The following is a 21,371-nucleotide window of genomic DNA, read 5'->3' as shown; positions in this document are numbered from 1 at the left end:
TTGCTTTTATTTTTTCCAATTTTATTGAAGTATAATTTGTACACAAAAAGTTACACATAATTAATGTATACAATTTGGTATGTTTAGACATATATAATATATTCATGTTACTATCACAATTCTTTAGAAAAGTGTCTATTCAAATTCAAGTCCTTTGCATGTTTTTAATCAGGTTATTTGATTATTTTGCTATTGAGTTTTAGGAGTTCCTGATTTATTTTGGAAACTAACCCCTTGTCAGAGATGGAATTTGCATATATTTTTCTCCTGTTCTGTAGGTTGCCTTTTTACTTTGTTGATCATTTTCTTTGCTGTGCAAAAGCTTTATAGGTTAATGCAATTCCACTTCTCTATTTCCCTCCATTGTGTGTGTGTGTGTGTGTGTTTTAACATTAAAGAATGTATAGAAATTTATTGAAGGTTTCTCAGGGATGAAAAGGAGGGGGGCTAAACATTGCATCACAACAAAAACTTAATTTTTGGATATTCTCCTCTCACCCCAGGATTCTACTTATATATAGTGGCCCCAAATCTTTTTTAATAAAAAAATTGAAAACCTCCATCTTTCTCCTAACCGCCTCTCTCCTCCCCCTCGGCCTCAGTTCTTGCCCTCTGCATCCCTTTATCCCCTGATATAGGAGTAATCTTGTCCTGTAATCAAATTTTCCTGTCATTCTCAGTGTATGGGTGGAAAGGGGAGAGAAAGGCACAAGGATGGGAGGACAAAGATGCACTGAGGAAAATTTATATGATAATATTTTAACAATATTTTAGAAAAAAAAGTTGTTTTACTTTTGAGACAAGGTCTCGCTCTGTTGCTCATGCTGGATCATAAGTCACCACAACCTCCAACTCCTGGCTTCAAGGGATCCTTCCACCTCAGGCTCCCGCCCCAATACTTTTTAATTTTTTTGTACAGAGGGGATCACATTATGTTGCCCAGGCTGGCATCGAACTCCTGGCCTCAAGTGATCCTCCCACCTCAGCCTCCCAAAGTGCTGGGATTACAGGCACTTGCCATCACGCCCCACCAAAAGTTACTTACCACGATAACTTCAGGAGGCCCAAGCCAGACTCCTCTTGAAATTCACAAGCATGAACTTGAGCGCCCTGGTCCCCTGCTCTTCGGTGTTCAAAGGCGTCGGGATGGAACAGGCTCCCCCCGCCCGGCGGGCCCCCACAGGCCTCTCTGCAGGCGGATGGGCTGGGGCCGGCGGAGGACCCGCGCGCCCTGCCCGCTTCTGCGCGAAGTGCTGCGTGCGGTCCAGCAGGGCCACCGTCCAACCTGCCATCCCATAAAGCACCCTGCCCGCGCCACAACACAACGGCAGCTCAGCTCCGCGCAGGCCTCGGCTGAAGACGCGAGGTAGGAGCGGTCTCCTCAGGGGCCTACGCGGTACCTCCGAGACTGTCGCCCACAGGTGCTGGCCAGGGCCGGGAGCAGCAGAGCCGTCCGTCCCCAGGCGGCGCTGGTCTCGTTCCAGCCACGGGACGGCGGGGAGGCGGCCCAGCCTGGAGTTGTTGACGCCCGGGCGGCCCTGGCCCGGGTCTCGAACGCGGCGCTAATTAACGTCGCTTTCCTGCAGCCGCGCCGCAGCTGGTCCTCCAGGCTCCCCGGCGTCAAGCAGCCCCAGCTGGTGCCACTCGAGCGCGCGGTGGTTCCTGCGGTGCTGCCGCTCCTGCTCGTCCAGCCCTGGGCGGCCTCGTCAGGCCTGGGCGGCCTCGAGACCCGCCGCCACTTCACCCTCGCCAGGTCCCTGTCCGCGCCCTCCAGCCCCCGGGCCAGCCTGGCCGCCTCCCGCTCCAGGCCCGCAGCGCCTTCCGCGCGCGTCCCTCTCCTCGCCCGCCAGCTCCCCGGCAGCTTGGTGTCCAGCTGCTGTGGAAGCCTGTTGACACACTCCTCGCACGGGGGGTGGTCCGTAACTTTTTGGCCAGAGAGGATGTCAAAAATGTCCCCAGCGGCCTTCTGGCAGGTACCGAGAGTTCGCGCGGCGTCAGTTTTCCCAAGAAGGGTGAAATGGCTGCGCTGTCCTTGGACATCCCACCGTCTGCAGGAAGGGGTGTGCTAGAGGCGCTGTCCTGTAGCTTTCCCTCTGTCCACCCCCAGGAGATAGCACTGTCCTCCTGGCTGTCTTCTGGCTCCCCCTGCGCTGAGGCTTCCTCGGTCTCTGCCATCGGCTCAGCTTCGGGGGCGGATTACAGTGCTGGCAAAGGAAGCGAATGGTGGAGATCTCAATCCTGCCTTGGATCTAAGTTTCCTCCATCTCCCCCATTGTGTGTTCTTGTCATCCTTGTTGAACACCAGTTGTCTATAGATACATAGATTTATTTGGGGGCTCTCTATTCTGTTTCATTTGTCTATATACCTGTTTTTATGCCAGTACCATATTCTTTTAATTACTGTAGCTGTGTAATATATTTTGAAACCAGGCAGCATGATGCCTACAGCTTTGTTCTCTTTTTATTCAAGATTGCTTTGGCTATTCAGAGTCCTTTGTGGTTCCACACGAATTTAAGATAGTTTTTTTCTATTTCTGTAAAGAAAAAAAAGTCTTTGGGATTTTGATAGGAAATGCATAGATGGCTTTGGATTGTATAGACCGTTTAACAATATTAATTCTTGCAATCTGTGAATACAGAATGCCTTTCCATTTGTTTGTGTTGGCTTTAATTTCTTTCATCAGTGTTTTATAGTTTTCAGTATACAAGCCTTTCATCTCCTTGGTTAGGTTTCTTCCTAAATATTGTTTTGTGTGTTTGCTATTGTAAGCCAAATTGTTTTCTTAATTTGGGGGGAGGATAGTTCATTGTTGGTGTGTAGAAATGCAACTGATTTTTGTGTATTGGTTTTGTATCCTTCAAAGTTGCTGAATTTGTTTATTGGTTCTGTTTTTTTTGTGAAGGCCTTAGGGTTTTCTATATATAATAAGATCATGCATCTGCAAATAGAGGCAGTTTTACTACTTACTTTCCAATTCTGATGTGTTTTTTATTTCTTCTTGCCCAACTGCTCTGGCTAGGACTTCTAATACTATGTTGCCAGAAATGGTGAGAGAGGATGTCCTTCATTTGTTTCAGATCCTAGAGGAGATGTTTTCAGTTTTTCATCATTGAATGTGGTTAGCTGTGGGCATTTTATATATGACCTTTATGGTGCTGAGGTCCTCTATTCCTAGTTTGTCAAGTGTTTTAATGAAAAAAATGGTGTTGAATTTTTTCAAATGCTTTTTCTGTATCTATTAAGATAATCATGTAGTTTTTGTCAATTCCATTAATGTCGTGTATCATATTGATTGATTTGGGTATGTTTAACTACCCTGGCATCCCAGAGATAAATCACACTTTTTTATGGTGTATGGTCCTTTTAATGTGCTGTTGAATTCAGTTTGCTAATATTTTGTTGAGGGATTTGAATCTATATTCATTTGAGATACTTGCCTATAGGTTTGTGTTGGGAAAATAGGCAAAGAGATATGAAAGGTTTCAGGAGTTTTTCAGGGCTTTGCCTTGAAGGAATCTGTGGACATGTTAGTTGGCAGAATTGAAGCTGCTCACAACAAGGGGGGGCATTGCCAAAGGACGTTTGCAAAGCAGCGTTTCTTCTTTGCTGCTGGCCATCATCGCCTTGAGCTTTTTTTCTAAGCAGAAGCTCAGTTTGGGTCTTTGGCGGAGAAGCTGATTAAAATGCCTGCCCAGCAGATAAGAACTATCCTAGACTTCAATGCTGTTCCTGCTTCATTCCTGACTACATGTCTCCGTGTTTAGAAAAAGTAGATTAGAGTAGTACGCAGACTCAGTGTTCTCATTTTATACATTTTATCTTTAATTCGTATGCTCAGCTAGGTCGGTTTTTAACTTAGAGCTTAACATGCTTATCTTAGAAAAATTGTGTAACCATCTATTCTTGTAGACAGAATTAGGTAAGGTTCCCCTGGAAACCTCAAAACATGAGCTGTACACATAATTCTTTAACAAAAGACAACTATTTGCTGTAACAATACTTACTGATGTGGGATTTCAGTCAGGGCCTCACAGCTCATGAGAATGCTGGAGGTCCCTTAACTCCCCTATCATTTAAACTGCACTTTGTCTCCATCTCAATCATTTCTCCATCTATATTATTTCTTTATTTCCTATTATTTCCATATGCCTTGCGACGATCCTGCCTTGGGGCCTGTTTTGCTGGGAGAGTAGCTAACTCCTGGCAGGTTTGTTCTTGTGGTGTCTTTTTCTGGCTTTGGTATCACAGATATGATAGCTTTGTGAAAGGAGTTTGGAAATGTTCCTTTTTTATTTTTTGGAAGAATTTAAGAAAGATTGTTATTAATTCTTATTTAAATGTTGAGTAAAGTTCACCTATGTAGACATTTAGTTCTAAGCTTTTCTTTGGAGGTTTTAGATTATTGATCCAGTCTCTTTCTTTGTTATCAATCTATTCAAGCTTTCAATTTTGTTTTATTGTGTGTTTCTATTATGCATTTCATCTAAGTTGTTGAATTTGTTAAAATGTTATTGTTCACAATAGTCTTGTATGATCTTCTCTTATTTCAGTGCCATTTGTTTTAATGCCTCATTCGTGTCTGATTTTGGGTCTTTTCTATTTTTTCTTAGTCTAAGTGCTTGCCAATTCTCTTTATCTTTTAAAAAAAACCAATACTTAGTTTTGCCAATTTTTTTCTATTGTTTTCCTAATCTCTATTTTTTTCTTCTCTGATTTATATTATTATCTTCCTCCTAATAAATTCAGGTTTAATCTTTCTTTCTTTCTTTCTTTCTTTTTTTGTTCCTTGAAATGTAAATTTCAGTTGTTTACTTGGGATCTTCTTTTTTGATGTAGGCATTTATCACTATAAACTTCCCTCTAAGTACGGTTTTTGCTGAATCCCGCAAGTTTGGGTATGTATTATTTTCCTTTTGTTTGTTTGAAGACATTTTGTAAATTTTTAAAAATTTTTTTCTTTGACCCAATAGTTGCTTAAGAGCATGTTGTTTAATTTACATGCATTTGTGATTTTTTCCTGATTTCCTTTTGTTACTGTTTTCTACGTTTATTCCACTTTTGTCTTTCATTGTGGCTTAATGAATGTTTAAGCGATATGCTTTGATTCTTTTCTCTTTATGTTTGTGTGTCTACTATAGGCTTTTTTCTTTGTGGTTACTGTGAGTCTTGCATCCAAATCTTGTAATAGTCTATTTGAAGCTGATAAAAACTTAACCTCAATGTCATACAAAAGCTACATGGTTTTACTCCCTCTCCCATACTTTATATTACTGATATCAGAGTTTGTTTGTTTTTATATTGTATACTCATGAACAAGTTTGGAGGGTTATAGTGATTCTTAATACTTATTTCTTTTAACTGTTATAGTGTTAAAAGTGATTTATGCATAACCATTAAAATATTATGATATTCTGTGTTTGTCCACATATCTTTATCAGTGAAATTTGTACCTTAATAAGCTTTTGTGTTGTTATTTAATACCTTTTTTAAAATTTCAACTAGAAGACCTCCCTTCAGCACATTTTGGAATGCAGGTCTAGTGGTAACCAGTTCCCTAAGTGTTTGTTTATCTGGCACAGATTTTATCACTCTTTTATTTTTGAAGTATTGTTTTGACAGATATAATATCTTTGGTTGCCAGAATAAATTCAATACTTGCATTTATTATTCTACTCTCTCTTGGCTTGCAAGGTTTGTGCTGAGGGACCCATAGATAGTTTTATGAAAGTTCTCTTATATATGGCAAGTTGCTTTTCTCTTGCTGCTTTCAAAATGTCTCTTTGTCTTGGACTTTTGACAAACTAATTATAATGGGTCTTAGTGTAGGCCTACTCAGGTTTCAGGTACATAGACATTTTTTGGCTTTATGAATCTGGATATCCATTTCCCTCCCCAGATTTCATAAGTTTTCAGTCATTATTTCCTTAAATAGACTTTCTGCCTCTTTATTCTTCCCTTTTTCTTCTGGAAGTCTAATAATATGTATTGGTTTCACTTGATGGTGTCCCACATTCACCCAGGCATTCTTCACTTTTATTCTTTGATTCTCTATGCTTCTTTGATTGGATAATTTCAAATGACTTGTCTTTAAATTCAGTAAGTGTTCCTTTTGTTTGATTGAGTCTGCTGTTGAAGATATATATTAGAATTTTCAATTCAGTCATTGTATTTTTTAGCTCTAGGATATCTGTTTTTATTGGTTTATTTTTTATTTTTGAATATCCAATCTTGTTCATGTATTGTTTTCCTGATTTTATTTGGTTTTGTATCTGTGATCTCTTGAAGTTCACTGAGCTTATTTAAAATAAGTATTTTGAATTCTTGCTGAGTTCTCCAATTCATAGTGAAAGTTTATTAGTTTCTTTGGGTGATCTTAAGTTTCCCTGATTCTTCCTGACCTTTGTATCCTTTCATTGGTGTCTCATATTTGAGAAAGTAGTCACTTCTTCCAGTGTTTAAAGATTGGCTTCAGCAGGGAAAAGCTTTCACCAATTAGTTCAGCCTTTGTTCTGTGAAAGTCAGATGACGGCATGTGTGGGTGGGTGGGGCATGCTGCTGGTGCCCCACTTGGTGAAGCCGCTGTTTGGGCTCCTGGCCAGGGTAGGATTTGTGGCTGGGCTCTGCAGATTTTCCAAGGTATGCTGGCTGGACTCTCTGGCTGGATGGGGCCACTGACTGGACTCCACAGTTGGATGGGTCCAGTAGGAGGAGCTCCATGGTCAAATAAGTTTGGTTTATATGTTTCCTCCATTTGAGCAAGGCCCTTAGAGAGGACCTTTGTTTGGTGAGACCACTGATGAAGGTGTAGGGCTGCTAAGATCTACACACCATCACTGTGAGCCCCTGTCCCTTTTCCCCATTTCTAGCTGTCCCCAGGTGGTCTGGCCATGCCAATTCCCCAAGTGTTCCACATGAGGCAAGACAGAAGTAAGCTCTGAGGTAGTTCCCCCAAATCCTGGGAAAGTTGAACATCAGCCTCTGTCTTGCTTTCCCCTACTTGATAAATTAAGGGCCAAAGCAGTTGTGTAACCTGGGGGGACAGGCAAAGTAAAACTGTGGTTATGCTTTTTGATGCAGCTTTTGTGCTACATTTGTGTTCTGCTACCCTTTGCCTTGGCTCCCTGATTCTCATAAAGGCACTCCCATCTATGGGTACTTACTAAGTTGGTGTTTCTGTGAGGGAACTAGGGCTGGGGACCTCCTCCTTTACCATACTTCTTACCTTTGCTTCTCTTTGTGTAAGGTTTCGTTTTCCTTCAAGACTTTCTGTTTGTCTTTAGTTTCATGCATTATGACTAAGATACCCTAAGTATGTTGTTTTTATTTATCCTGCTTAGTGTTCACACTATGGGGACCATATCCCTCAGCGAATGACAGGGAGTATAGGAAAAATGAACAGTTAACAAAGAGTATATGAGGAGATAATGTGGAAGGCCTGGAGGACAGGTCAGTGAACTCACAAAAAGTATAAACCCTAACTTGATCCAATATGCACTTTTCACAACACATTTCCTATCATTGTGCTATACAATTCTCTGTGTATGAGTGTGTACTACACATATATGATGTCAATAATGCAAAATATCTTTAAAGCGAGCTGCATTGATGAAATCCACTGAGATCCCTATGTTTCATTTGTTTTCAGTAACTTGGTAATATTTTACTCTCCATCTGTTAAAAGGAGTCTGAAATATCCTCTTAGCTTTTGCACTTAGTTTAGTGCTTTTTTTAGTAACCTCCCTATTGCACTGAAACCATCCTTGGTAAAATACAGAGTTGAAAATGGGGTAAATAAGTAATTTAGCTTTGTTCCAAATGAATGGGTGTGAAAATCTTAAGCGATAAATCTGTTCCAACTATAACAGTTAAGACATTTTGAACCCAAGGTCACTTAACTTCCTGCAAATTGTCAACATATTCTTTGTTATTTTAAATGGATTAGTAGCCAGGTCTAGTAGATTCAGTTGAGAGAGATCTAGAAATCAATTCTTTATACATTTTAAATAGTATCTGACTGAGAAATATATTTCTAAATTAGAACATATGTGTACTTATGCAAGTTTCAGTGAGTGAGGTTATGTATAATACAGTTATTGAGAATCCCTTTTCAGTTGTCTAATTTCCTTACAAATTAGGAAGGATCCATTTAACATTTTAACTATGTCTGAAAAATATATCCCATATTTTCTTAATATTTCAGTTTCAACATATAATTTTTCAATGACTAGATTTAAAATTTATTTATTCTGAGCCTTGGCATTGCTAAAATTATGGATTCATTTTATATTAGTAATAATATTAGTAGCACATAAATTGGTTAACATTGGTTCATTGAATCATTATGGAAATAAACTCTTGCATGCACCTCAAGATGAATTAAATGGGAAAACCAGGGAAAAATTAGTTACTTAGTAGCATCAAAAAGTGAACAATCTTTTTTTTTTTAATTCAGTATATTATGGGGGTGCAAGCATTTTGGTTATATGAAATGTGTTTGCCTCGCCCAAGCCAGAGCTATAAAGTGTGTCCTTCCCCATACAGTGTGCCCTGTTTCCATTAGTGTGAGTTTACCCCCACACCCCCCTACCTGACCAGCACCCGGTGAGTTTTACTACCTGTGAGCACCTTAGGGTTGATTGTTATATTTGAGATTTGCAGGGCTGCAGGACAGAGAGACAGAGTCACGGAGGCTGTAATTATCAAAAGGAGTTTTATTGTCTAGCTCAAGCTAGGGTCCAAGCCCCCAGAGTGCCAGCGCAGTGGCCTCTTCTTTGGGCAGGGACCCCCCTTTGTGTGCTAGTGACCCTTTTATAGCTAAGTTGTTTACACACTGGTCATGCATCCGCCCCCACAGTGATTCTTACTTCATCCTGCCCCTGATAGGCTCTAACCTGTTCCAGGTCCTAGCTGAGAGACTCCAGTTTCCGTGTTCTTTGTCTTTTTCCTCTGCATCCCATAATGTACTCATAATGCCTTGCGGTTAGCAAACAAGCAGTAAACAGAACCTGGAAGGTGTCCATTGTCCTTATAGCCCAGTATCTTATAGATTAGTACCAATTTGATGGTGAGTACATGTGGTGCATGTTTTTCCATCCTTGTGATACCTCACTTTGAAGGATAGGCTCAATCTTTATCCAGGATAATATAAGAGGTGCTAGATCACCATTGTTTTTTGTAGTTGAGTAGTATTCCATAGAATACAAATCAAAACTACAATGAAATATCACCTAACTCCAGTGAGAATGGCCTCTATCAAAAAGTCCCCAAATAACAAATCTTGGCATGGATGTGGAGAGATTGGAACACTCCTACACTGCTGGTGGGACTGCAAATTATTATAACCCCTGTGGAAAGTAATTTGGAGATACCTCGAAGAGCTAAAAATTGAACTTTTTTTTAAAAAAAACCATTCTCCTTAGCAGAGCTACTTCTTTTGTTGTTCAGAACAAGACACACAGACACTTCTTCACAGTCACTACACAGTTCACAAAATAATCTGTTATCCCGGGAAGCACTGCCCATGTCACCAGGAGCAGTAACAGCACCACTGCGGTGTGTGACCTTTTGCTGTGACCTTGGCGCCCTGCGTGGAGCATGAGACAAGCAATTGCTGAAGCACCTTCACCTTCGCAGCGTCCCACAGCCCCGCGCCTGCGCCTGCGCACTGACTCGCGGGGCCCCTGCTCCCTCTGCTGCCGAGGCGAAGGCTCTGGGAAACGACCTGCTTTCTAGGAATGTTAATTAAGGGTTTCGTGTAATGGAGTTTATTCATATCCACTGTCAGTAACTTTGAAAATAACATTTGCTCTGTGACTCTTCATTTCTTACAAATTTAATAGATGCAAACAGAAAATCATCATCACCTGAGACGTGTCTGTACTCATAATGAAAATTTACTGGACTGCGGTGCATGATGAAGTTGTATTTGAACTCTTACCCCACCTCAAAATTCTTCTCTAACATGCAAATTACTTGGTGAAAAAGAAAAATACTTTTCTTGAATTTCTTTTCACTTTTGTAATAGTCACTCATACAGCTAACAAGATATTTTTTTCTAATATTGTGTAGTTTGCCATATTTTACTTTAATTTTTACATTGGTTTTATCTAAGAAGCAGTGATAAATATTCCTTCTGATCCAAAAATGCCATCAGTATTTCAGTTACATTATTACTTTTTTCCAATCATTTCCTTATGTCTTGGAGGTACAATACGTACTTGACATCTCTCTCTATTGGTATATTCTTTCAGAAAATATTTGCCTAATTTATGTTTCTACTCTGTTTTGGCAGAAGAAATATTGGGATAAAATCAATATTAAATATCTAACTGAACATTGTTTGGCACTTTAGCCTTATAGGTAACATTTTTGAGTAAGTGCTCAGTCTGCATGTGTATGTGTAAAATCACTGTAAACAGGACAGCTACAAATGCAGCTTGATAAAATGTGTTTACTAATGACTCAAATACCAGCAATAAAATTCCTGATGGCAGCACACTTTTCCAAAGTAATGAACAACTCTCAGTAAAGTGCCAAACAAAGCACCATGTACTTTCTCCTTAATTTATATGGTAGATCCATTTGTGGAAAGTCAATGCGTAGCACCATCACATAAAAGCATCGTACTTAGCAGTAAACTCAGGGTAGACTCTTCATTTTCACTGAAACATCCAAGAGGAATCTGGGACACAGCACGGTTTTCTAGGGTATAGAAAGGTGTATTCTAGATTTGAAGGATTCTAGATGTGGTAGGTTGACTAGATCCCAGTCCTTGTTCTCTAAATGCCCAGTAAATTTCCAGACTTCCCCCCAGAGGTGGAATGGCCTCCAGTGGGAACCACTGGTATCACACAATGCTCTTAGCAGCACCGGAACAATAGTGTCTCAACTGAAATAAAAGGAAACTGAGGCTCAGAATGAAAACCTGATGCCCTGTCACAGTTAGCCGGCTACTACGTGCAAGAGCCGGGATGGAAATTCGGGTCTGTGTGTGTCAGGGCCCAGCTTTTCCATGAGGCCATGCTGGTGCCAGTCTCACTTGACTGAGTGAATAGATGAATCAAAAAGTAATAACTGAATGAGCGACTCATATTTGAACTCACGGGTCTTCTGCAGCCCCAACCTCCCCTTGCAGGGAAGGAAACTGAGGCCTGCACAGACTATTTGACTTTGCACTATGGGAGGACTTGTCTACACTCTGGCGATTTCACATTCCGAGGACCCAGCATGTTCTCCCGGGTGGACGTGAAGCCACTGGAGGCAAAACCGTGGCTGGTTTCACTGCGTGGGTCTTTACTGGTTCCTTGTATTTTGTGAACTGACAACGAATCGCAGTCGTATTGCAGAACTGGGCTTTTTATTGGCTGTGAGGTTTGGAAAATTAAACAGGTTGAATTAACCACTTCAGTACCAGCGTCAACTATAGTCGACAGCCTCAGATGAATGCACACAGCCCAGTGTCGACTGTAGCCGACAGCCATGATATGAAGGCGCACAGCTGAGCGTCAACTTTAGCATTAATAAAAAAACTTAACTTTTCTAATTTTTCATTTATCAAAATAGTGAACATTTACAAATAACATAATGAAAACATATATGTATATGTTACCTATTCTGATTTACATTACAAGTAAAGCTGCCTGTAAAGTTTCCTCATCACACAAGAGCAAAATGGATGTGTCGTCAATGCACAGCGCAGACTATCGTGCATAATGTGAGTGCCGGCTGTGGGCAAGGTTTCACAGCCAGTGAGCACTGTACCGAAGTGGTTAATGATCAACCAGCCACGGATTCTGACAGCCCAACATGAGGGAGACAAAGTCTTTCAAGTAAAATGTTCAAGAAGAGCTTCTTGCCCCTGCATTTTTGTTTGTTTGATAATTCTGCCCTCTGCCTTGGAGAATGGCTCTGTATAGTCAGAGAAGGACTGGGAACAAAGGCCTTCAGGTTTCTTACTTTGTCACTCAGTGTCCATTCTTTTCCTGAGGCAGCAATCCTTAAACTTTACTTTAGGGAAAGCACCTCTAGGTCCCTGGGCTACAGATGAAGCTGACTCCACCCCAGACTTTTCCCACCTACTCTGGCCACCGACAGGTTGGGAGATGCCCAGAGCCAGCACACACAGATCAAGGAGACAAGCCCGGGCTTGGGCTTGGGCTTGAGCAGAGCCGTGTGCAGGAAGAAGTCAAGTCCGCCCATGCTGAGCTTGGATGTGGAACTCACACAGAGGAGGCAGAACTACGAGATGGACCCTGACCCCAGGCCAGGGTTTTTTAGGTGTATGAGCTAACTGATGCACTTTTTCTTTTAAGCCTGTTTGGACTGGATTTTCTGCCACCTGCAACACAGAATCCTAACAGATTGCAGTAGTTAAAGACATGCCGGGTTGATCCCAGTACGTGCATAGAGACATGCATATACGTGAACATATAATTTAAGGCACAGATGACAACTGTCTTTTGTGCTCTATTATCTTTCAGGGCAGGTCAGGGGACAACAAAATCTATCCCCCTGCCCAGCTGCTGACATTGTTTTGCCCAAATAAAGAGCTACGTTGAATGGATGCACCAGGAAAACAGGGTGAGAAGTGGAGGCGGGAATGGTTTGGTTCCTTCCCTGTGAACAGAAATGGTCCCAAGGACTGCGGAGACGGAAAGGACGTTACCCACAGAGCAAGAGGCTGCTCGCCGGTCCCTGTGCATCTGGACGGGCCAGATGGTGCAGGTGACACCTGCGAGGCACAGGAGCGTGCACAGAGGATCGGCGAAAATCTGACCCTCAATAAAGTTGACTTTTCCAAGTAAGAAAGGTAAATTGATATTTTCTTTATAAATTGTTAATTTCTTTGACACACGCATCTGAAAGTTGCACATTCTTTAACAAGCGTTTCGTGAAGTTCCATCAGCTGCCATGCAGCAGCAGAAGCGGGAGAACAGGGACCTTCTCGCCCGCACTGGCGGGGACACAGGGACAGAGTGGCGGGATGGGACAGGAGAGGCAGGGGGACAGTCAGGTGGGGCAGGTTGCAGGTCCTGCGGCTGCCCAAGTGCCGAAGTGTCACTGGACGTGCCCCCAGCGAGGGGGACTTCACCCGGGGGGCTTCCGCTGGGAATCTTGGCTGACGGGGCTCGTCTTCCCTCCTGAGGGAGAGTCCTGTGGAGATCAGGAAATAAAAGACTCTCACAAACATGGAATAGAAAAATTCACAACCACAATATATCTGTCACACACAGCAGAGAAAATCAGGTATAATCAATCCAGATCCAAGGGGTATTTCACAGGACTTAGGAGTAATAGGTAAGTTAAGTGGGAAAGGGTAGCAACAGAACAGTATATAATGACACAAAGCCTTCTAGAGTTTAAGGGAACAGTACATATATATTTTTAAGGTCAAGGTTAATGCAGGGAAATTCTAGGACAGAGAATGGCTGACTTAAACTTTTCTCCTTTGTTTCCCTCTCAAATTAATTACACACAGGGAACTGTGCCAATATGAAAGAAATAAAGGACACACAGGCATACTTGATGAACAGGCCACTAAAACGTTTTGGAAGCACACAAATGGTATAAATACAAAATTCCAGATGCTGAAAGCAACGTGGGGAAGGGCAGGAACGTCTTACTCCCTTTGCAGTATGCAAAGGCACACAGACACAAACAGGTGACCAAGGACACCACGAGACAGGAGGTGCTTAAAGTAAGATCACAGTGAGGAAGGACACTCTGGACGACTGTAACAAAGCTTGGACTATATAATGCACAGCACAAAATGAAGCAGCAGTGGGGACATGTTCATTTCACAAGGAACGTGCACTTGTCCTCACACAGCCTTGCAGTGTCTCCTTCACTGCCTAGTGGAGGGAACGTGATGTTGGGGTGCCCAGAGGTTGCCGTGGACATCAACAGCCAGTGTCTCGGCCAACAGGTAGAAGGTGTGGTATAAACTGAGGCAGGGCTAGCTGCATGAGTGAACATTTCTGTTAGGCTGGGAGGGGGTTTGGGTTCCGGCAGAGGCAGAAACCACAGTCGGATGGAGCTGTGACCACAGAGCAACCTGCCGTGTAAACAGCCTCATGCAGATATCTAAAAGCATATGAAAAAGTGGGGCGGAGCGTCCCTGCTGTGTAGGTTGTTCAGCAACATTATCTTGAGAGATTAGGTATACTTAGTGTAAGCTAAGAAAACTCTTCACATTCTTGTCTGAGCAGTTTATAATTAAGAATGAAAGCTGGAATTTATTGAGTACTGTCTGTCAGGCCTGTGCTCAATGGTTGAAGACTCACTGTGAAACTACTCCATCTGGACAGAATCAAACCAATTAAGATGTAATCAAACCATCTAAAGCCGAAGCCTAGTTCATGTCGACTGTTAGTCTGATGGTTGGGGTAAGGTCATGTTTGGAAACGGTAACACAAGTAGAACAGCAGGGCCGGGCGCGGTAGCTCATGCTTATAATCCTAACTTTCTGGGAGACCGAGGCGGGAGGATCACTCAAAGTCAGGAGTTCAAAACCAGCCTGAGAAAGAGCAAGACCCCATCTCTACTAAAAATAGAAAGAAATTAATCGGCCAACTAAAAAAATATATATATATGAAAAATTAGCCGGGCATGGTCGCGCATGCCTGTAGTCCCAGCTACTTGAGAGGCTGAGGCAGGAGGATTGCTTAAGCCCAGGAGTTTGAGGTTGCTGTGAGCTAGGCTGACACCATGGTACTCTTGCCAGGGTGACAGAGTGAGACTCTGCTCAAAAAAAAAAAAAAAAAAAACAGCAGCATCACGAGGAATCAGCAGAAAGTAGGCTGACCTTCAGCACGCCTGGTTTCAAGATGAGCCTTACTCAGAATTCCACTCAGAGGTCCCTGTGTCAAAGCAACCACTTGCCAAAATCTATGCACCCTGCCCCCCAGACCAAGGATTAACTCCGTTTTTCACACAGTAAAGCTGATAAAACAGAAATATGGCACTAGTAAGAATCAATTAATAAAACTAATTTGAACAAGTAAAAACTATCACAAATTGATTGCATTGCTTGTGGCAAAGGAAAATATCCCACTTTTGGTGAGCCTTCAAAAATATCATCCTATGTTTGGCGTAAAATTTTGAAGGTAGTCAGGGCTTATTGAAGGCATGTGGAGCCTTTGTTTCAAACCTTTTCACAGTGTTTATCAGCCACAATTGTTCTCACATTGGAATTTTGTATAAACACATACAGAAGAACAAAGCCCAACATATTGAAAGCTGAAAATGGAAGTCAATATGCTTGTTTCAGAAATTAACATAAGTCCAGGCATCCTGTCTCTTGCTAGTATTTTCAACTAGTGAATGAATATGATATATAGGTAGGAGAGAAGAGAAGAAAGCAATAATCTGCTAAAGAACTGATCTGTGCAGGAAGGCAAACTTCATCTAATTGAAGACTCAGCCTTTTTGTTTGAGTCTTGCTCCTCTGCCCCAGCTGGAGTGCGTAGCATCATCATCACTCACTGCAACTTGCTCAAACTCCTGAGCCTCCTGCCTGAGCCCCCGGAATAGCAGGGACTACAGGCATGTGCCACCACACCTGGCTAATTTTCCTACTTTTGGTAGAGATGGGGTCTCACTCTTGCTCAGCCTGGTCTCTAACTCCTGGCCTCAAGCAATTGTCATACCTTGGCCTCCCAAAGTGCTGGGATTACAGGCAGGAGGCACTGCACCTGGCTAACCACCCAGACTATTTTAACAAGAAACCTGTCTCCCATTTCAACTTAAATACATGACATAAATGTAATTAGGAAATAAGAGAAAAGGATCCATGCCTGCACCAGACCTTCACTGAGTTTTCCAAGGGGCCACACGTGTAGTGGCTTGAAGGTCACTGCCTCTGCCTGACACTTCTTTGCTGTAGGCCCACAAACAAGTTCCTTCACTTCTCTGAACCTCATCTTCAGTGTCTTCTATGAAACAGGGATATCTACTCCACAGGGTGGACTGTGGAGAGGTACTGAGTGTATATATGTATATTATATTATCAATGTAGTTATTTTACATAAAAAATGTTTGTATAGATCCGGCGCAGTGGCTCACACCTATAATCCTAGCACTCTGGGAGGCCAAGGAGGGAGGATTGGCTTGAGGTCAGGAGTTCGAAACCAGCCTGAGCAAGAGTGAGACTCCATCTCTACTATAAATAGGAAGAAATTAATTGGCCAACTAAAAATATATATAGAAAAAATTAGCCGGGCATGGTGGCACATGCCTGTAGGGAGGCTGAGGCAGTAGGATTGCTACTTAGGGAGGCTGAGGCAGTAGGATTGCTTGAGTCTAGGAGTTTGAGGTTGCTGTGAGCTAGGCTGACGCCACAGTACTCACTCTAGCCTGGGCAACAAAGTGAGACTCTGTCTCAAAAAAAAAAAATGTGTGTATATATTACAAATAAGTGTGTATAAAATGAATGCATCTAAATATGTATAGACATCTCTCTACCTTAGCATGTAGTAAGCATTCTAATAATGACAGCTGATATTTTTATCAATGATAGTCTTAAGATGACCAAAAACGGAGCACAGAGGAGACAGTTAAATAAACTCAAAGATTTTAATGAGGTGAAAGGTTTTACTTAAAGAGCCCATTACGGGACAAAGTGCACGGACACAAAGCTGCCTTTCTGAACTGAGGCAAACCTGGACACCCCGGGAAACGCCTGCTGACATTCAGCAGGGGCGGAAGGGAACAGCCACATCAATGGTACCTGGCTCCACCTTCCACCACCCAAGTTTCAGAGGCAGATTTCATTTTAGCCTAGTCCCTGGGGAAGGAGCCAGGGTTGACAAGGAGGACTGGGACAGGCCATGGGTGACCCTGAAAGGAAGGATTTATCATGGGGGTCAACAGACTCTTTCTGGATTGAACTCACTGTCTCTCTCACCGCTCACGAACCCAGCCCCCAAATCAGCAAGGCCCTTTAGACCATTCTGTTCTGCCGACCTCGAATGGCGGGTCATAGTAAAGGGGATGGGGCTGAGGAGAGAACAAGGTGACTGAAACCTTCTGACTCGCCTGACCTCCAGTTAATGCTAATGGATATCGGGAGTCCTCCCGTTTCTACCATTTGATACCCTAACCATAAACAGATGACACTATTTCATGTGACTCGCCTAAGTCATAGATGATTAATCTGGAGAAGGTAAGGAGACTGAAAAGTGACACTTGGCTTACAGGTTAATAATGGCAAGAGCGTGACACTGAGCAGGGTGCTAACAGACCATGGGGAGCACAGACAAACAGAGGAGGGGACCTCTGATTGTTGCAGACCTAAGAGCACTCCTGTGCTGTCCTAAGACACAGGTGACAGACAAAAGGGCCCCACCAAGCAAGACGGCAGGAAACCTCAGACAGACTAACCCACGCCGGCCTTCATTTCAAAGAATGCCTTCAGGGTAGTCATGAAACTGCAGGGCTCTTGGGTTTCTGGGACTTGTTCCTGGATAAAGATGCCTTTTGCTATTTGGTTACCCTTGAAAGTGGTATCCTTCTTTTCCCTCTGGAAGCAACCAATATTTCTGTTTGCATCATGTCTACTAGATGATGGAAATGAAGTCAGAATTACCTTCAAGGACCCCTTAGAGTTTCCAAGGCCACCAATGGCAGCCTAACTAAATAACATAGGAAGCATTTTATACATAACTTGATATTATTTTTTCTTTCTTATGCCCTGGATGTCCTAAGATGATATTATTAGCTTTTGAGAATAAACCAGGGGTTTTTATCTCCAGAACTATACCTTTGAAGTAAGTTATCCTGCTCTCAAGATAACTCGGAGAACAATTTCAAGGTTTTGACTTTAAGAAACTTAGTGCTCATTAATGACTATGAAGCGATCAAAGAAACACGTCCCTCTCCTTATGTCCACAGATGCTGGGATGGAGGCAGAGCCCGCCCTGCTGGCTGCTGTGGGCACCAGTCCTTTGCTTGCACCAGAACTGAAGTTCTGCTAAACTGCAGTGACCCTGCCCTGCACACAGATAGAAGACTGAGGTCTGTAATTTCTATTTTAATGGTTTTAATATATAAAGTTAGATATATATATAAACCAGAAAAACATGAGCTGAAAGCAGAATGAAAAATATCTGGGCAGTTGTTCATGCAACAACAACAGCAAAAAACATTTTCATTAAGCTCTTTATGTTCACTCCAAAACTAGCATCACCTGACACTTACCTCTTTCTGAACCTTCCCAGCAATTTACGGAAAAATCCTGGGCTCTGGCTCAGGGGTGATGGTGTTGAGTGAAGCAGGTTGGGAGAGGCAGGAGGGCTGTGGTTTGGTTGCTCCCCTTGCTGACCATGGAAAGTGGTGTTGAGATCAAGGCCGCTAGGGACATCAGGGCCACCTGGGGTGGCCACAGCAGTGTGAGCCTTTCCAGAAGGAGCTGGAGATCTTGGATTTGGAACAGTGATGCAGAGATCAGAAAATTAGAGACTCTTACAGACATGACATATAAAAATCTACAATCACAATATACCTTTTACACACAGTGGAGAAAATCAGGTATAATCAATCTGGATCCAAGGGGTATTTCACAGGACTTAGGAGTAATAGGTAAGTTAAATGGGAAAGGGTAGCAACAGAACAGTATATAATGACACAAAGCCTTCTAGAGTTTAAGGGAACAGTATATATATATATATATATATATATATATATATATATTAAGGACAAGGTTAATGCAGGGAAATTCTAGGACAGAGAATGGCTGATTTAAACTTTTCCCTTTGCTTCCCTTTCAAATTAGTTACACAAAGGGAACTGTGCCAATATGAAAGAAATAAAGGACACACAGGCGTACTTGATGAACAGGCCACTAAAACGTTTTGGAAGCACACAAATGGTATAAATACAAAACTCTAGATGCTGAAAGCAACGTGGGGAAGGGCAGGAACGTCTTACTCCCTTTGCAGTATGCAAAGGCACACAGACACAAACAGGTGACCAAGGACACCACGAGACAGGAGGTGCTTAAAGTAAGATCACAGTGAGGAAGGACACTCTGTGGGCGACTGTAACAAAGCTTGGACTATATAATGCACAGCACAAAATGAAGCAGCAGTGGGCACATGTTCATTTCACAAGGAACGTGCACTTGTCCTCACACAGCCTTGCAGTGTCTCCTTCACTGCCTAGTGGAGGGAATGTGATGTTGGGGTGCTCAGAGGTTGCCGTGGATATCAATATCCAGTGTCTCGGCCAACAGGTAGAAGGTGTGGTATAAACTGAGGCAGGGCTAGCTGCATGAGTGAACATTTCTGTTAGGCTGGGAGGGGGTTTGGGTTCCAGCAGAGGCGGAAACCGCAGAGCAACCTGCTGTGTAACGCACACACCTGCCTCCCCAAACCAGCTCATGTTTTTCAAAGAATAAAACTCTCCTAAACTTGCTTTGCAGATTCGAGAGCAATTGCTAACCGGTAGCTGCTTTTTCCCAAACAGTCATCTTAAAAGTTTATTACCTTGAACGAAACAAAATAGCAGCTTACATGACGGAATATTTGTTTATGGGAGGGGGATGGTGTCCTCCAAGCTTTGCATAAAGTGAAGCCTATTCTGAGAGATGTCCCAGTTCAAGACTAAGTGGCAAAGTGAATGTATAACGTGAGCACACTGTGCTCTCAAACTGTTTCCAAAACACACAGACATGTTTTAAATGAACTATTATAATAAGGTTATGGGTATAGAAACTAGTGGTTAAATAACAGAGTATCCTATGTTGTTTTTAACTATATAGTTTAGAATCTTCTTACTCAAAGACCAGTTATAAAGAATCCTTTATGTAGACTCCTTTATACTTTAAGAGAATAGTCAAAATGCCTAAGGGGTCAAGCGATCCCCTTTTTTTCAGGAAGGAAAAACTAATTAGAAAAATTTAACTGTTTATAGACACAGAAAGAGTGACAGAGAGGCTGGAAGTCTGCAGTCCCACTGCACAGACAGCTGCTGGACTAGACCACCCGCAGGAGTCTCCCCAGGACCACATTATTCCTGAATTCCATCCAGCTCAGTCATGGTGCCCTTAGAATTCCAAAGGCGTGGTTTCTTTCCTTCAAGGATAAGCAGGGATTCAGAATTCTGATCCTGTTTTTCCAGTGTCTTTCACCAAAATCCTTCCAAAAGATTGGATCTTGGAAACCAGCAGGCTCTTCTTTGCCTCACTTCCCGTATGCAGACCAAGCATAATTCTTGTTGGTGTCGGCTTCTGAACAGCCTTCAGCTGGCCCGTCCTCTCCTCTCCTGCTGAGTCTCAGAGCAGAGCCTCAGGCCTCACCTTCACGGGGCTCCCGCCTCTACCCCCACCTCCAGTCTATCCACTCAACCGCCCAGAACTCCCTGAAACATTAACTGGACTTTGTCACTCATCTGCTCCCACCTTTCTGCAGCATGCTGAGTCTTGAGGATCGAGTTCAGACTCCTCTGCCTGACGTGCAAGTCACACATCCTTGGACCCTGCCATCTCTCCAGGCTTTGCCTTCCATCATTTTTCCTGCAACTGGACTTGCTGGCCCTCCTGATGACGTGCAGTCCCTTGGTAAAGCACCATGTTAGAAAACACTTGCAGGACCTGTGTTGTCCTATGCCTGAAGGGCTGGCATCTTCCATTCACTCTTCCAGATTCAAGCAGAGGTCACCTCCTCCATGAAGTCTTCCCGCATGCATCCCCCAATGAGAGTGCAATCACTTGTTGCTGTGGATTCAGTTCATGCATGCCACACTGTACCGTAGCGACGCTTCCTTCCTGGAGATCCCTCAAAGACAGCTATCATCTTGTCACTGTGCCCCAGTGTCAGCAGAAAGCCTGACAAAGCAGGGGCTCAGGAAATGTCCTCCTAACAGAACAGACTAGTTAAGCAACTAGCCAGTGGGATTCTGATCATCCCCACAGGGCTTTAAAATAAACTGTTCAAGAAGAGCTGCCTGGCCCTGCATTTTTGTTTGAGGATTCTGCCCTCTGCCCTGGAGAATGGCTCTGTATAGTCAGAGAAGGACTGGGAACAAAGGCCGTCATTTCCTTCGCTTGCCACTCAGAGTCCATTCTTTTCCTGAGGCAGCAATCCTTAAATTTTACTTTAGGGGAAGCAGCTCTATGTTCTCTGGGCCGCAGGTGATGTTCACTCCACCCCAGACTTTCCCAGCGACCCTGGCCACCGACAGGTTCAGAGATGCCCAGAGCCGGCACACAAGATCAAGGAGACAAGCCCAGGCTTGGGCCTGAGCAGAGCCCTGTGCAGGAAGAGGTCGGCTCTGACGGTGCTGAGCTCAGTCGTGGAACCACCAAAGAGGAGGCTGAACTGGGAAATGAACCCTGACTCTAGGCCTGGACGTTTTTAGTTGCATGACCTAACAG

General features: G+C 43.0%; 1 protein-coding gene and 1 long non-coding RNA gene across 2 annotated transcripts in view; one reads left to right on the top strand and one right to left on the bottom strand.

The window, feature by feature from the left end:
* The first annotated feature begins 1,316 nt into the window (after window positions 1-1,316).
* On the top strand, window positions 1,317-20,934 carry LOC142874262 (uncharacterized). Its single transcript, XR_012922067.1, has 3 exons — window positions 1,317-1,366; window positions 17,891-18,013; window positions 20,407-20,934. It is a non-coding gene; the product is annotated as an uncharacterized LOC142874262 (long non-coding RNA).
* LOC105881324 (MAP/microtubule affinity-regulating kinase 3-like) overlaps window positions 12,802-21,371 on the bottom strand; it is a 41,298-nt gene continuing 32,728 nt past the window's right edge. Inside the window, exons 13-14 of the mRNA XM_076008520.1 lie at window positions 18,197-18,415; window positions 12,802-13,153 (exon numbers count right to left, since the gene is read on the bottom strand). Coding sequence (XP_075864635.1) covers window positions 12,877-13,153; window positions 18,197-18,415 — 496 coding nt within the window. The 3' untranslated portion in view covers window positions 12,802-12,876. The remainder of the gene's footprint in view (window positions 13,154-18,196; window positions 18,416-21,371) is intronic.

Source organism: Microcebus murinus, chromosome 12, assembly GCF_040939455.1.
Source record: "Microcebus murinus isolate Inina chromosome 12, M.murinus_Inina_mat1.0, whole genome shotgun sequence".
In the NCBI taxonomy this organism is placed as follows: domain Eukaryota; kingdom Metazoa; phylum Chordata; class Mammalia; order Primates; family Cheirogaleidae; genus Microcebus; species Microcebus murinus.
This window is presented reverse-complemented; position numbering and strand designations above follow the sequence as displayed.